General features: G+C 38.9%; 1 protein-coding gene across 2 annotated transcripts in view; it reads left to right on the forward strand.

The window, feature by feature from the left end:
- The first annotated feature begins 1,689 nt into the window (after positions 1 to 1,689).
- Positions 1,690 to 12,098, forward strand: part of vwa3a (von Willebrand factor A domain containing 3A) — a 38,589-nt gene continuing 28,180 nt past the window's right edge. The window contains exons 1-8 of one of the 2 annotated variants that reach the window (XM_002931981.5): positions 1,690 to 1,768; positions 5,150 to 5,230; positions 6,220 to 6,352; positions 9,717 to 9,841; positions 9,962 to 10,039; positions 10,142 to 10,196; positions 11,320 to 11,418; positions 11,884 to 11,990. In XM_002931981.5, the coding sequence (XP_002932027.4) occupies positions 5,166 to 5,230; positions 6,220 to 6,352; positions 9,717 to 9,841; positions 9,962 to 10,039; positions 10,142 to 10,196; positions 11,320 to 11,418; positions 11,884 to 11,990 (662 nt within the window). In that variant the 5' untranslated portion in view covers positions 1,690 to 1,768; positions 5,150 to 5,165. Of the gene's footprint in view, positions 1,769 to 5,149; positions 5,231 to 6,219; positions 6,353 to 9,214; positions 9,457 to 9,716; positions 9,842 to 9,961; positions 10,040 to 10,141; positions 10,197 to 11,319; positions 11,419 to 11,883; positions 11,991 to 12,098 lie in introns of those variants that run through there. The other variant, XM_012971297.3, reaches the window with a different exon arrangement.

The following is a 12,098-nucleotide window of genomic DNA, read 5'->3' on the forward strand; positions in this document are numbered from 1 at the left end:
ACAAGGTTACATATTTAAATAGTAATAGTAATAATAGGAAAGTTGTGCTTACCACTAAATTTTAAACCATTAGGCTGGGGGACCACAAAATTCAAATAAAGACAGCAAAAAGAGGTCCTCTGCACTCACCCATTATCAATATATATATAGAACAATATGACATTCTGTGCATTAAGCTACCAAGAAATGCCCTCCTCTTTAAGCAAAACGGGGATTATATTGCAATATACATCAAACTGGCCAATATATGGTTGCAATATATGGACAATAAAAATTAACAATGTACCAGGGAATTGTACTCCTCTAGATATAGAAGGATTGTGCTTAAAAAGTTGTGTTTTGGACTGATTTATTGTGAAATTCGCCCCAAACCCCACTAGCCCCGCCCATCTGTTCCACTTCCTGCTGGCTGAATTCTCTGGATGAGCTGGGGAGCCGGCGGCCATCGTACACTGCACTGTAGGATAGGAACCAATCAGCAGCTAGGCTGACCTGATAGGGAACTGAAGCCTGTCTGTGCTTGTGTGACTGCAGGGTTGTGATTGGCTCTCCCCCTCCTACTGTGCTTCTGGCAGGGACCGTTAGGACACGCCCACCCCTCATTTCAAACTCTGTTACAGATAGGATTAATTTTTAGCACAAAGTGAACCCAGCACCGTATATTATTCATAATTGCCTACAAAATTAGGGTTTTTCTCATTTATCAAATACTGTATGTCTCCTTTAAAAGCAAGCAAGTTGCAGCTAAAACTCAGTTCCTTTGTTAAATGTATAATGAAGCAGTAGAATTGTTAATGAATCAGATAAAAGCGAGTGTAGGACTGGCCAAACCAAGAAAGACTTTGACGTAGTTGGCCAGCTTAAATATATGGACAAACAATCCCTGTTTTGCTTAAAGGGGAGGGCATTTCTTGGTAGCTTAATGCACAAAATGTCTTAAGGAGGCCATTCTCTGTAAGATCTGTTCATTTGACAAGGTCACAAAGTGAGCAGATCTTCTCCCGATGTGCCCACCTAGGGGGTATATCATTTGGACCTAGGATGGGCATAGGCACTGCCGGATCAGGGACCACATTAACGAATGCAGAGGACCTATTGTTGCGGTCCATATATGGGTTTGCTGATCAGTATCTGGCTAAAATTTGATCAGATAGTTATCAAAATAATAAAAAATGTAGGCCACCTGGTATTTTACCAGCCAAATGTTGTTTAAAGGCAATTATTAACGCCAAAAAAAAAAAACGCTATTTTTTCCAGAAAAAGTGGCAACCCTAGGCTGGCAACTCTGAGCACTAGCAAAGGCTGGGCTGTCAAGTTCAAACTAAACAAATGACAACCCTTTATCAAATTAATTACCAGCTCTACTTTGTGGCTATCTTATATAAAATCTTTAAATATAAACTAATAAACTACAACTCCCAGCATTCCCCTGAGTTTGTATCATATCTGTGAAGTACCCCGTCTAGCAACGGACTGTACCAACTTACACAGGGGGACAAATACAGGTACAAACACAATCATATCAGCTGATAGATAGCGGAGTTATACTTCTAAACAATTCTAAACAAACAGTCATTTTCAAGTACCAATTACAATCCTACTCTATAAATAAATGTATTTGCAGCATGTTAAGTACAGGGTGTTCCCCTGTTGGACGTGCTTATGGTTTGCTCTGTTACCATGGAGACGTCTGTAACAATCGCTTCCTGCGGAGGTTTAGCCTGAGGGATTTGCAAGATGCTGGAAATGTTCTGGTTCTACTAAACAGGTAAATGGAGCTCAGACACATAACTACCATAAGGTTATGGCTGCACAGAGGGGGGAAGCAGGCAACCCCCTGAAGTTTTCCTCTCAAGCAATGCAAGAGTATCTGCCCCAACTCCCTATAATAGAGTCTCCCCTGCAGCTGCTGCACCCTATACTCCCTACAGTGTATCTTTCCTTAGTCTCAGCCAGGTCACATGATGCTGTGAGTGGCAGCAAAATAGTTAAAGTATAGCTCTGGTTTAGTGTTGGGGTTAAATCTGATTGCTTCTGTGTAAGAGAAACTGAGGTTGGAAAATGTGTGGGTGATAATAATTGTACAGTAAGGGGGGTGGGGTATGGCTACCTGGGGCTGCTCAAAGGAACCCAACAAATCCCAGTCTGAGTCCCTCTGTATTTAGTAGGTGTGATTGTGTGTATATCCATTTTAAAACATATTTCCTTTTTTTCTCTGTAATAATAAAACAGTAGCTTGTACTTGATCCCAACTAAGATATAATTACCCCTTATTGGGGGCAGAACAGCCCTATTGGGTTTATTCAATGGTTAAATGATTCCCTTTTCTCTGTAATAATAAAACAGTACCTTGTACTTGATCCCAACTAAGATATAATTACCCCTTATTGGGGGCAGAACAGCCCTATTGGGTTTATTTAATGGTTAAATGATTCCCCTTTCTCTGTAATAATAAAACAGTACCTGTACTTGATCCCAACTAAGATATAATTACCCCTTATTGGGGGCAGAACAGCCCTATTGGGTTTATTTCATGGTTAAATGATTCCCTTTTCTCTGTAATAATAAAACAGTACCTTGTACTTGATCCCAACTAACATAAAATTAATCCTTATTGGAGGCAAAGCAGTCTAATTGGGTTTGTTTAATGTTTAAATGTTTTTTAGTAGACTTCTGGTATAGAGAACCCTTATTTGGAAAACCCCAGGTCCCAAGCATATGGAGGACATGTCCCATACATATATATTCCTACCATTATCTTAAAACTAATAATACGGCGCTAGAATTATGCTGTTACTACCCCAGCCAGAGTTGGACTGGGGGGTGCAGGGCCCACCAGGACTGCCGCTCCTGCACCCCCTAGGGGCCCCCACTGAGCCTCCCTAACCCCCTACAGGGACCCCCGCCCAATGTCCTCCCCTGAGTGAGCTTAAGTTTAACGCGTCAGGGGAGGAACACTGTCGGTCTGGCACCGGGTTTTTTCCTGGTGTCCCGGCGGCCCAGTCCGACCCTTACCCCAGCTGTCCCTGAATATTCACTATACGGCCAGCAAAGGTTGGTTGTGGCCAAAGGAACATTTTACTCCAGAATTACTCATTCTCTAATTTTCTGTAGAAGTTGCCAATGCAAGAAAAACCACCAATGAGAATTTTACTGACCAAAAACTCTATTAAAGATGCAAGAAAAATCACCAGCACTATGTCATGCTGGTATCTTACATACATAGATTATCATGTAATTTTGGTTTTGTTATATGACACTGAAATCAGGCATGGGGATAAAGGGCAGACTTGGTTATCTCTGGCAAAACTGTGTTTATTGCTTTGACACATATTGTATATTGTAAATTTGCTTAGAATACCAATATCTTTTATCCTCTAAAATGTTAGTTTCGGGTTTACACCACTGTTAGAGTAACATGGCTTTATGAGTTTGGATTCAGTTTGAATTCAGTTCAAATCAAAGTCCTGCCAGAAGTGCAGGAAGAGTATTAAGTCACTGAGCAAAGTAAGTACAATTTCTTTGAAGCGATGGTAGTTTTAGAAGTTTGGGTTCCCTTTACTTACAGTTAGATACTTAACCAGCTTCATGTCTTATACGTTTACATATTGTACTTTCTGTTATACATTGCTATTCTATTATTCCACCCCATGCATCCTATTAGCCTACATTACCCAAATGTGTTCTGATGCCCAGCTTAAAGGATAAGTAAACCTTTAAGGGTGAAGACACACTGGGCTACTAGTAGCTGCTACTTTTTCAAGGCTGCTAAACTCCAGAAAATACCCTGCCATAGACAATACTGAGAACTGCTTCTGCTAAAACACACACAGAGACAATTATCAGTAAATGATCAGCTCTGTCTTTTTTAAGTAGCTGCTACTAATAGCTCCGTGTGTCTTCACCCTAAAATATGTGAATGTAAAATTGATAAAAGTGCTGTTCGAAGCACTTTTGTAATTTACATTGATAATTTGTTTTCAGATTCGAAAATATAAGGGATACTGTTTATATGTATGAATTTTGTTACAACAGCACCACCTGCTGGTCAGTTTTTGACCATGAGCTAGTCAAGAAAATTCTCAGGAGAAAGAAAGAGGGCTGATCTGATGTTTCTCTGTTTAGAAATGATTAAGAAAAGTTATATAAGATTTCAAATGTTTTTCCTTACCAGAAGATCATCAGACCAGCCCTCTTTCTTTCTCCTGACATTTTCCTCGACTACTTCATGGTTAGGAACTGACCAGCAGGTGGCATTGTAACAAAACTCATTTGTAATAACACATTTCCCTTAATACCTTTGAATCTGGAAAAAGTAATGTATGTAAATTGCAAAATTTCAAACATCAACTTATTTAAAAGTTTTGCTGATCCTTTAACTAGAAATTACTGGACCTCACAGCAAAATCATTTTAGGACATCCTTCATAAACATATACTGAAACTGCCTATTAGTCAGTGTAACCATATGCCTCCTGGCAGACCCGGACTGGCAATCTCTAGATTCTGGCAAATACCAGAGGGACAGCTGTAAGATGCCATAGACAGTCATTATTTATTGGGCCTGTGGGGGGCCTGTCTGGACCTGCCTCCTGGCCTCACCACAGTCACAGGGTCCATTTCCTCTATAGATACTCTCTGCTTAATGCCCTGCTCCTAACTAGTTTAAGGGTGAAGACACACTGAGCTACTAGTAGCAGCTACTTTTTCATGGCTACTAACCTCCAGAAAAAACCCTGCCATAGACAATACTGAGAATTGCCTCGCTAAAACACACATAGAGACAGTTATCAGTACATGATCAGCATTGTCTATTTTAGTAGCCACGACAAGTAGCTGCTACTAGTAGCTCTGTGTGTCTTCACCCTTAGGGCTCTGGTACACGGGGAGATTAGTCGCCCGCGGCAAAACTCCCTGCTCGCGGGCGACTAATCTCCCCGTGTACCAGAGCCCTTAGGGTTCCACCTGAAACAATGGACATGCTTAATCAGGATGCTGAAAGCATTAGTCAAATGGCTTCACATCCAGAATCAGGCATTGCATGTATTTGTTTTAGCATCTATAGATGCAGCAGAGTGCTTTACTTGATGATTCACTTATTTGGTTATTGGTGGTAAGGACTATGTCATAATGGCACCATTGTGTTGCAGTTTGCAGGACACACAGATGGATCTACACACTAAAAACATGGCCGACATTTTGGAAAATGATCAGTTTTTCAAAACATCTTGGTAAGAATTTTTATTTTCCTTTTTTATGATTTCTATGGCCTTATTTTATGTCTGATGAGCAGTTATTTTAAAGTGGTCAGAAAGTACATACTGTGTTTTGGCGGGGGAGTTTGGTTGATTTTAACCATACAGCCCAACCATCTTTGTGTAGATGGCAGCTCAGGGGGCCATCGGCAGATGAGGAAGTGAAAAGTGGCTGTTGGTCCAAACAAACAGCAACATTTATGTTGCCCATTAGGGCTGCTACTCGTCTGGTTTTGACCCAGCCAGCTTGGAAGGGCTATTGGGGTCAAAACTGCCTGGCCCGGTTTTCCAAATTAAGAAAACCAGGCAGGACTCTTCTATCGCTAATTGCCACATCATAACCCTGCCCCCGGGTTATCATGTTATCACCAACCCACCCAGTGACATTACTGTTTCCGCACCATGACATCACTACCTGCCCAGCTTTTTTTGGGGTGGGGTGGGATGGAGGCAAGCCTAGTGGCTATACACATGTATGGCCACCAGGACCGGACTAGTAATCTGTGGATTCTGGCAAATGCCAGAGGGGCTGCGGTAAGATTTTTTGAATTCTAATCCAGACCTGATGGGCACTTGTATGCATGAACAGAGATACTAGAGTTTTCCTATGCCTGTTCTACAATGTCTGAACAACAAGCTATTGACAATGAATTTTCGTATGTTTTAGAGATACATACATGCTAATGGCTTCTGGATTTGTGCTCCAGAAAAGAGGCGAGTTCAGAAATAATGGGTGGAGTTTTGTCTGTATCATATGCATTATGGAAATGATGTCGTTTATTATGTAGTTTACTGAACTAAGCTCAAATATAGAATGCTATTTTCATTAGATGAATAATGCTAATGGTTACAATTAATGGGGATTTTGTAAATATTCTAAAGGATTTTGTAAATATATTTACTTATTTGTTAATCAGAATACATAATAACCCAGTTTTCATATCTCGATTTGTGTTTGACTAAAGGCCACAGGCTGAAGACCAATCCAGACCTCTTCCAATAAAAGCAAGGCCTGCCTGGAAGGATGTGAAGATCAACAACCTGGAATATGATAATGGATTAATGGTGACTCACGTCAATCAAACACAGGATCTTCTGGTAATTCCACCTCTTGCCTACAAGTATACTTGTGGAGATTTCTGCAAGCAGAAGTATAGAGTCAAGAGGGTGTGCATGTTTTTTTTTAAGGACTAATGTTAATTTTATGTGTTACCATTTTTATTTAATGTATCCTATTGTTATTCAAGTGCATATATGTGCAGGGAAAATTTTACGTGTCAAAGCACTTCAAAGGTTTGCTCATTGCTCTTACCTACTACCCAAAGTAGTACTGGCTCACTTTTTTGTGTCTGTGACATTGCTGTTTAATGCCACATTCATACAAATTCTGCTCAATATTACAGGAATTTAGAGCACTTACTTAAGATACCCACCAACAAATACAAGGAAACAACAAGGAATGTGACTAGTGTACCCAGCCTGAAACAGACAGCTGTTGCCCAAGTCCCCCACTGTGCCCCCTAGTTCTCTACAAAACTTGACCAAAAACTTAATTACAGATGCAAGAGAAAGCACCAATGAGAATGCTGATTCCTAGCACTATGTCAGGCATCTTGCTGTTATCTTACATACAGAGACATACAGTGGCATATATCAATCCAACTGGCCCCACCATAAAAGATCTTTGTGGGGGCCAGGCTTGCACACAGAAGCCAAACCCTCCCTTCCTCCCTCTTCCGCCGGTAGGCAGCAAAGTTTAATGTACATAGAGGGCTGGAAAGGGGAAATACTGTACAGCAGACCAAATGCTCTAGGCCCCAACTGCAACCACTGTGTCTGCTTTACAGTAGTTATACCACTATACATAGATTGTTTTCTTTATTATTACACTGCAATCAGACATGGGGAGAAAGGTTGTACTTAATCATTGCTGGGAAAACTATGCTTATTGTTTATAAGCTTTCACTTCCAGGTGCAGGAACAAAGAACATGGAGCCAGATTTTTACAGATCAGCTGGGATTCTTCTTGAAGGATTAGTTTTCATTTTAATGCAGCTGTGGGCCCTGGAGAAAAGTTTTATTGAACTATGTTGCTTTAAGTATACAACCCCGATGTTGCTGGACTACAGCTCTCAGAATGCATTAACCATTGATAATATATTAAAGTGTTCTGGGATTTGTAGTTCTGGAAACATTCAAGTAAATTATGATTGAGCAACTGTGTTTAGATACCTTTTAATTATAATTTACAAAGAGGTTTTCTTGGTTTTTTTTTCTTAGATTTTGAGATATAAATGGTTTTGAGTGTGTTTCTTCCTGCTACAAACAACCCAACCATGCTGTTTATCAGTAGTACATTCCAGTTTGGTGAGTCATGCTGGAACCAACCAATCAGAGTGCATATGCTCTGTCAGTGAATCAAGTGGGTTATTTGCAGTTGGAAATACATGATAGGTTAAGGATCTCACAAACTAATATATTGGCAAAACAGAAAGGGCAGAATGGACTTCTTAAAATAAATATGACAGTTCCCCTTTAAGTTAAAAATGCAGATGATAAATCCTACTTTTTTGAAAAATGATCCATTTGTGCAGGTTTACATGAGGCTGTGGGTTGGCAGCATAAACACTTCCATCAGCAGCTCAACCAAGCAGTTTTGCTGACAATTCACATTTTGCACTTCACAACAATGGCTGATGCATACAATTAACTGATTTATTAATGCAATTTATTTATTAGCAATAAATGTGTACATTCTGCAGTTTCCCTTAAAAGAGAATGATAAATGAAGTCTGATAAGTGTTGTATATTGTGTTTTATGATTTTGCTCAGCACAATGCTGCACCTCTCTGTTAAATACCTTTTGGTAATGTACACGCATACAATTTGCAGACATGGCAATGTGTTCAGCATTTTGTCAGGCACAGCAGCATTTCCCTAACCCATCTAAATTAGGGGCTTGAGCTGCACGGAGTTTAAAGGAATACTGGCAGGTTTTTTTTGTTTGTTTTTTTGTTCTTTTTTAAATCATCAGGATATCACCCCAAGACTTAATTTTCAGGGGTTAAAAACATTTTATTTTTAAATAGAGTACAGGTATTGGATTCCCTATCTGGAAACCCATTGTCGCCCAAACTGCTAGGACTAAGTTATAAAGGATTTCTGCAAGCCACGTTGCTGACTGATTTCCCATGTGATAATGTGTTGCAATCTGACTGAGTGGTCATTAGTGCATCATGCATGGAATTTCATTACAGCTGGACCATCAATAATTGCCTGTTTTAAAAAAGAAAATGATCTCCCCACCTTGTTTATCAGTTCTCCAGTCAGCCTGTATCTGGTTGCTAGAATCTAACATTTTAACCTAGCAACCAGGCAGTGTTTTAAATGAGAGACTGGAAAAAGAATAGTTAGGGAAAGAACAGAAAGTAATAAAGACTAAGTAAGAAAGTTATAAAAAGTATAAATAACAATAAAACTGTAGTTACACAGAGCAATAGTTTTTTTGGCTGCTGGGGTCAGTGACCCCTATTTGAGAGTTGGAAAGAGGCAAACATTGTTAAGCAAATTACATACTATATTCTCCAGTGCAATGTATACAGTATAAGATGCAGTTTAGCTTTTGATCACAGGATCTGTCTGTCCCTTTTCTATTTTCTGGCCTGGTAGTTCTGACTTTTGATACAATGTAGCAGGATACAGCTAACTAGCAGGCTTTTTTGAGAAGAGACATGCAAGGCTTACTTTTGCTACATTTTTTCAAGAGACAAACCAGCAGTGCAAAAAGGGATTAAAAATACAGGTTGCAACTGCATTTACAAATAACCTTTAAAATTGACATTGAGTGTATGTTGAAAGGTGCTTGCGATGACATTTTCTTTTTGGCATAAATCATAGGGATAGACTTCCACATCACAGCAAATGGATTATATATTAATCATATACTTTCCAGCTGAACTGTATGCTAAATCCAAGAGTTAAACAGCTTGTCCTGCTGGAATTTATATAATATTCATTACTTTTCTTTCCCATTGGTACTCTGGACAGCATGTCTCCATTATAGTTTTGTATTGTTCTTCGGTTTTTCTTAATTCATCAGCAAAGGTGTTATGCGCCCCCTAGTGATACAGAGGAGTCATTACCATCTGCACATCTCCCAGTTTGACAAGATCAGCAAATACAAATAATTATGCAATTTTAAGGTAAATGAGCACAGAATCATTTTTTACAAAGTGTGCAGTTTGTTTTTTGCAGCAATATCTTAGCCCCCATGTCTAGGGTAGGCATATATCAGTTATTAAGTTTCAAATATCTGTTTCAAAAGTGATGGTACAAACAAAATGAAAAACAGGGGCCAACTGACACATGGAAAAAGCCTTAATGACACAATATATTATTTTATATCAGGTACAAATGAAGTATTAAAATGCCACCCCCTTACCTTTTTTATAATGATTTTCAGAGACTGAAAGGCACAGAAGACAGGATAAAGGAAATGCAATCATCGGAAGAATGGCTGCACTCTCTGGGCATAGTCTCCATGCAACTAACAATACAAGATCTTCTGAACATGGGGCATATCGTAATGTGAGTATGATTGTATTGCTTCTGTGGTGGCAACCAGTTTGCCAAATTGTTTAACCCATTGTAGAGTTACATTTTTCTAATGTTTATTGCTTTATTATATTTTTGAAATCAATTTCTTAGGAAACCTGCTAAAAAGGGCGCCAAACATCTTGAATTCTCTACCCACACAATTAATGAATTTGAATCTAAGCTACATGAGTAAGTATACAATATAATGTATTGTTACCTAGGAACATGTTAGCCTAGCATCATGAAAATGTTATATTCTACTAAACATATATTACATTTTTGTGTTTTTAGGGCTATTGATCTGTATCAGAAAAGAATCAACTGGATTATGGAAGGCAGCAGGAAGGTACTTTGATTGTTTAGGATAATTTTTCTATGGCTACATTAATTTTTGGGCACTTTTACTAGGGGTGTGACAATTGTAATCTCTTTATTATGTGTGTTTGCAGCTTTAAATTGGGCAGGCCTGGAAGTAATATGTAGAAATTTGGGGCATTATAATCTTTGCAATTCAAATGCCACCTGCCAACTACATAAGGTACATCAGTAAAGCAGGTGTCAGTGGGGGTCATTTATCAACACTGGGCAAATTTGCCCATAGGCAGTAACCCATGGCAATAAATTAAATTGTTGCATTCATTGTTCTACCTGCAACTACCAGTCTGTTGTAACAAAAAACAAATCAGTGTGTTAGTTTGTACATGTACTGATAGAGAGTGGACTGTCATTGTGTCAAAATGACAACGACAACAGGCGTGTAAATGGCTCTTAGACAGCACATGTAAATGGCTCCTAGTTTCTTTTATTCATGCAGTGCTTTACAGAGATGATACATCATTCGCATCAGTCCCTGACCCGATGGAACTTACAGCCTAAAGTCCCTATTACATCACCCAATGGTGATTCTGGGCCTGCTGCTGCTGCCTGAGGCAGCCCTGATGCCTCCCCTTCTCTCCTGCTTATGATCATTCCATAATTTGGAGCACCAGGACTTAAGGCTACTAAAAATATTTTACATTTAAAAAAAAGCCTATATGATGGTTGTGACATCAAAATGAATTTATATAACTTAGTTACCATCAAATTCAAAATACTGTTTTACTATTAAAAAAAAGTTATTCTATCAAAAATTAAGAACTTAGATTCTATGGGAAGTGGCATTCTTGTGTTTCAATACTTTCTGGATAATGGCTTTCCAGATAATAGATCCCATACCTGTACTATCTTTATAAAAGTCACACAGATTTTTTATTTGACATGCCCATAGACACATAATAATTTTTCATGACTTCCAGTTACAACTTTTTTATTTGTTAACAAGGAAATGTTGAGATGTAATTACATATTGTTATGAATGTTCACTCCTATTTTGCTTCATGCCAGATACTAAGCCTAGCGAAGGAGTCAGAATTGTGTTGTTTCAAAGTCTATAACTGTGTAAAATAAACACACACCTTTTTATTTTTTAGATGTTTGGCCTTATAAAAGGAAACAGTGTTGGACTGCTTATTGAGTCATCAGATCTAAACAGTGGGCCTCGAAGACTTGATTTTCTTAGAGGACTCTTGGTAAATTAACGTGGTGTTTTTTGTACTATATATATGTGTGTGTGGATGGAGTGCAGTATAGGTAAAGGTGGTCATGCACAGACTCTCCAAGATTAATGGACCTATACTATATGATTGGTGGTACATGTAGGTATTTTGGGCTGACAGCCAGAATGACCAGGCCTAACAGGTAATAAAGTGGTACTGTGGCTGCCAATACAACCCCCTAAAAAAATTTTGGCAGATCATCTGCTATCCTCAAACTGACATACTTGCACAGACATGTTATAACTGGCCAAACTGGCTAACCAGATCTGGGCATGTATGGCGAGCTTATTGGGCACTCAGAGAAGTGCTAGTTTTGAAATCCATAAATGCACTTCTGGCTTTGTTTAATTAAGGGCCAGTTTAATTCTTCAGACTGCTACAAATGTGACAGTGGGTGTAATGATGGCTATTGTAAAATGAAATGCTATTGCTTTTCAGTGCCTTGTAGATGAACAGCTTTGCTACAAGAAACAGCTTTTTCTTCTCTCCTTTGGAACTGAGGTCCACAGTCTCTGGGAGTCTGCCAAAGATGTTAACATTCGCCTGTAAGTATTTCTGCAAGTTATTCTTAATTTTTAAGCCCCCTATTTAATTTGCTGTATTGTACATATTAGACATGACTGGCAGTTCTTGCTTTTTGGCTAGGCAGGGGC

Source organism: Xenopus tropicalis, chromosome 9 (assembly GCF_000004195.4).
Source record: "Xenopus tropicalis strain Nigerian chromosome 9, UCB_Xtro_10.0, whole genome shotgun sequence".
NCBI classification, from domain to species: domain Eukaryota; kingdom Metazoa; phylum Chordata; class Amphibia; order Anura; family Pipidae; genus Xenopus; species Xenopus tropicalis.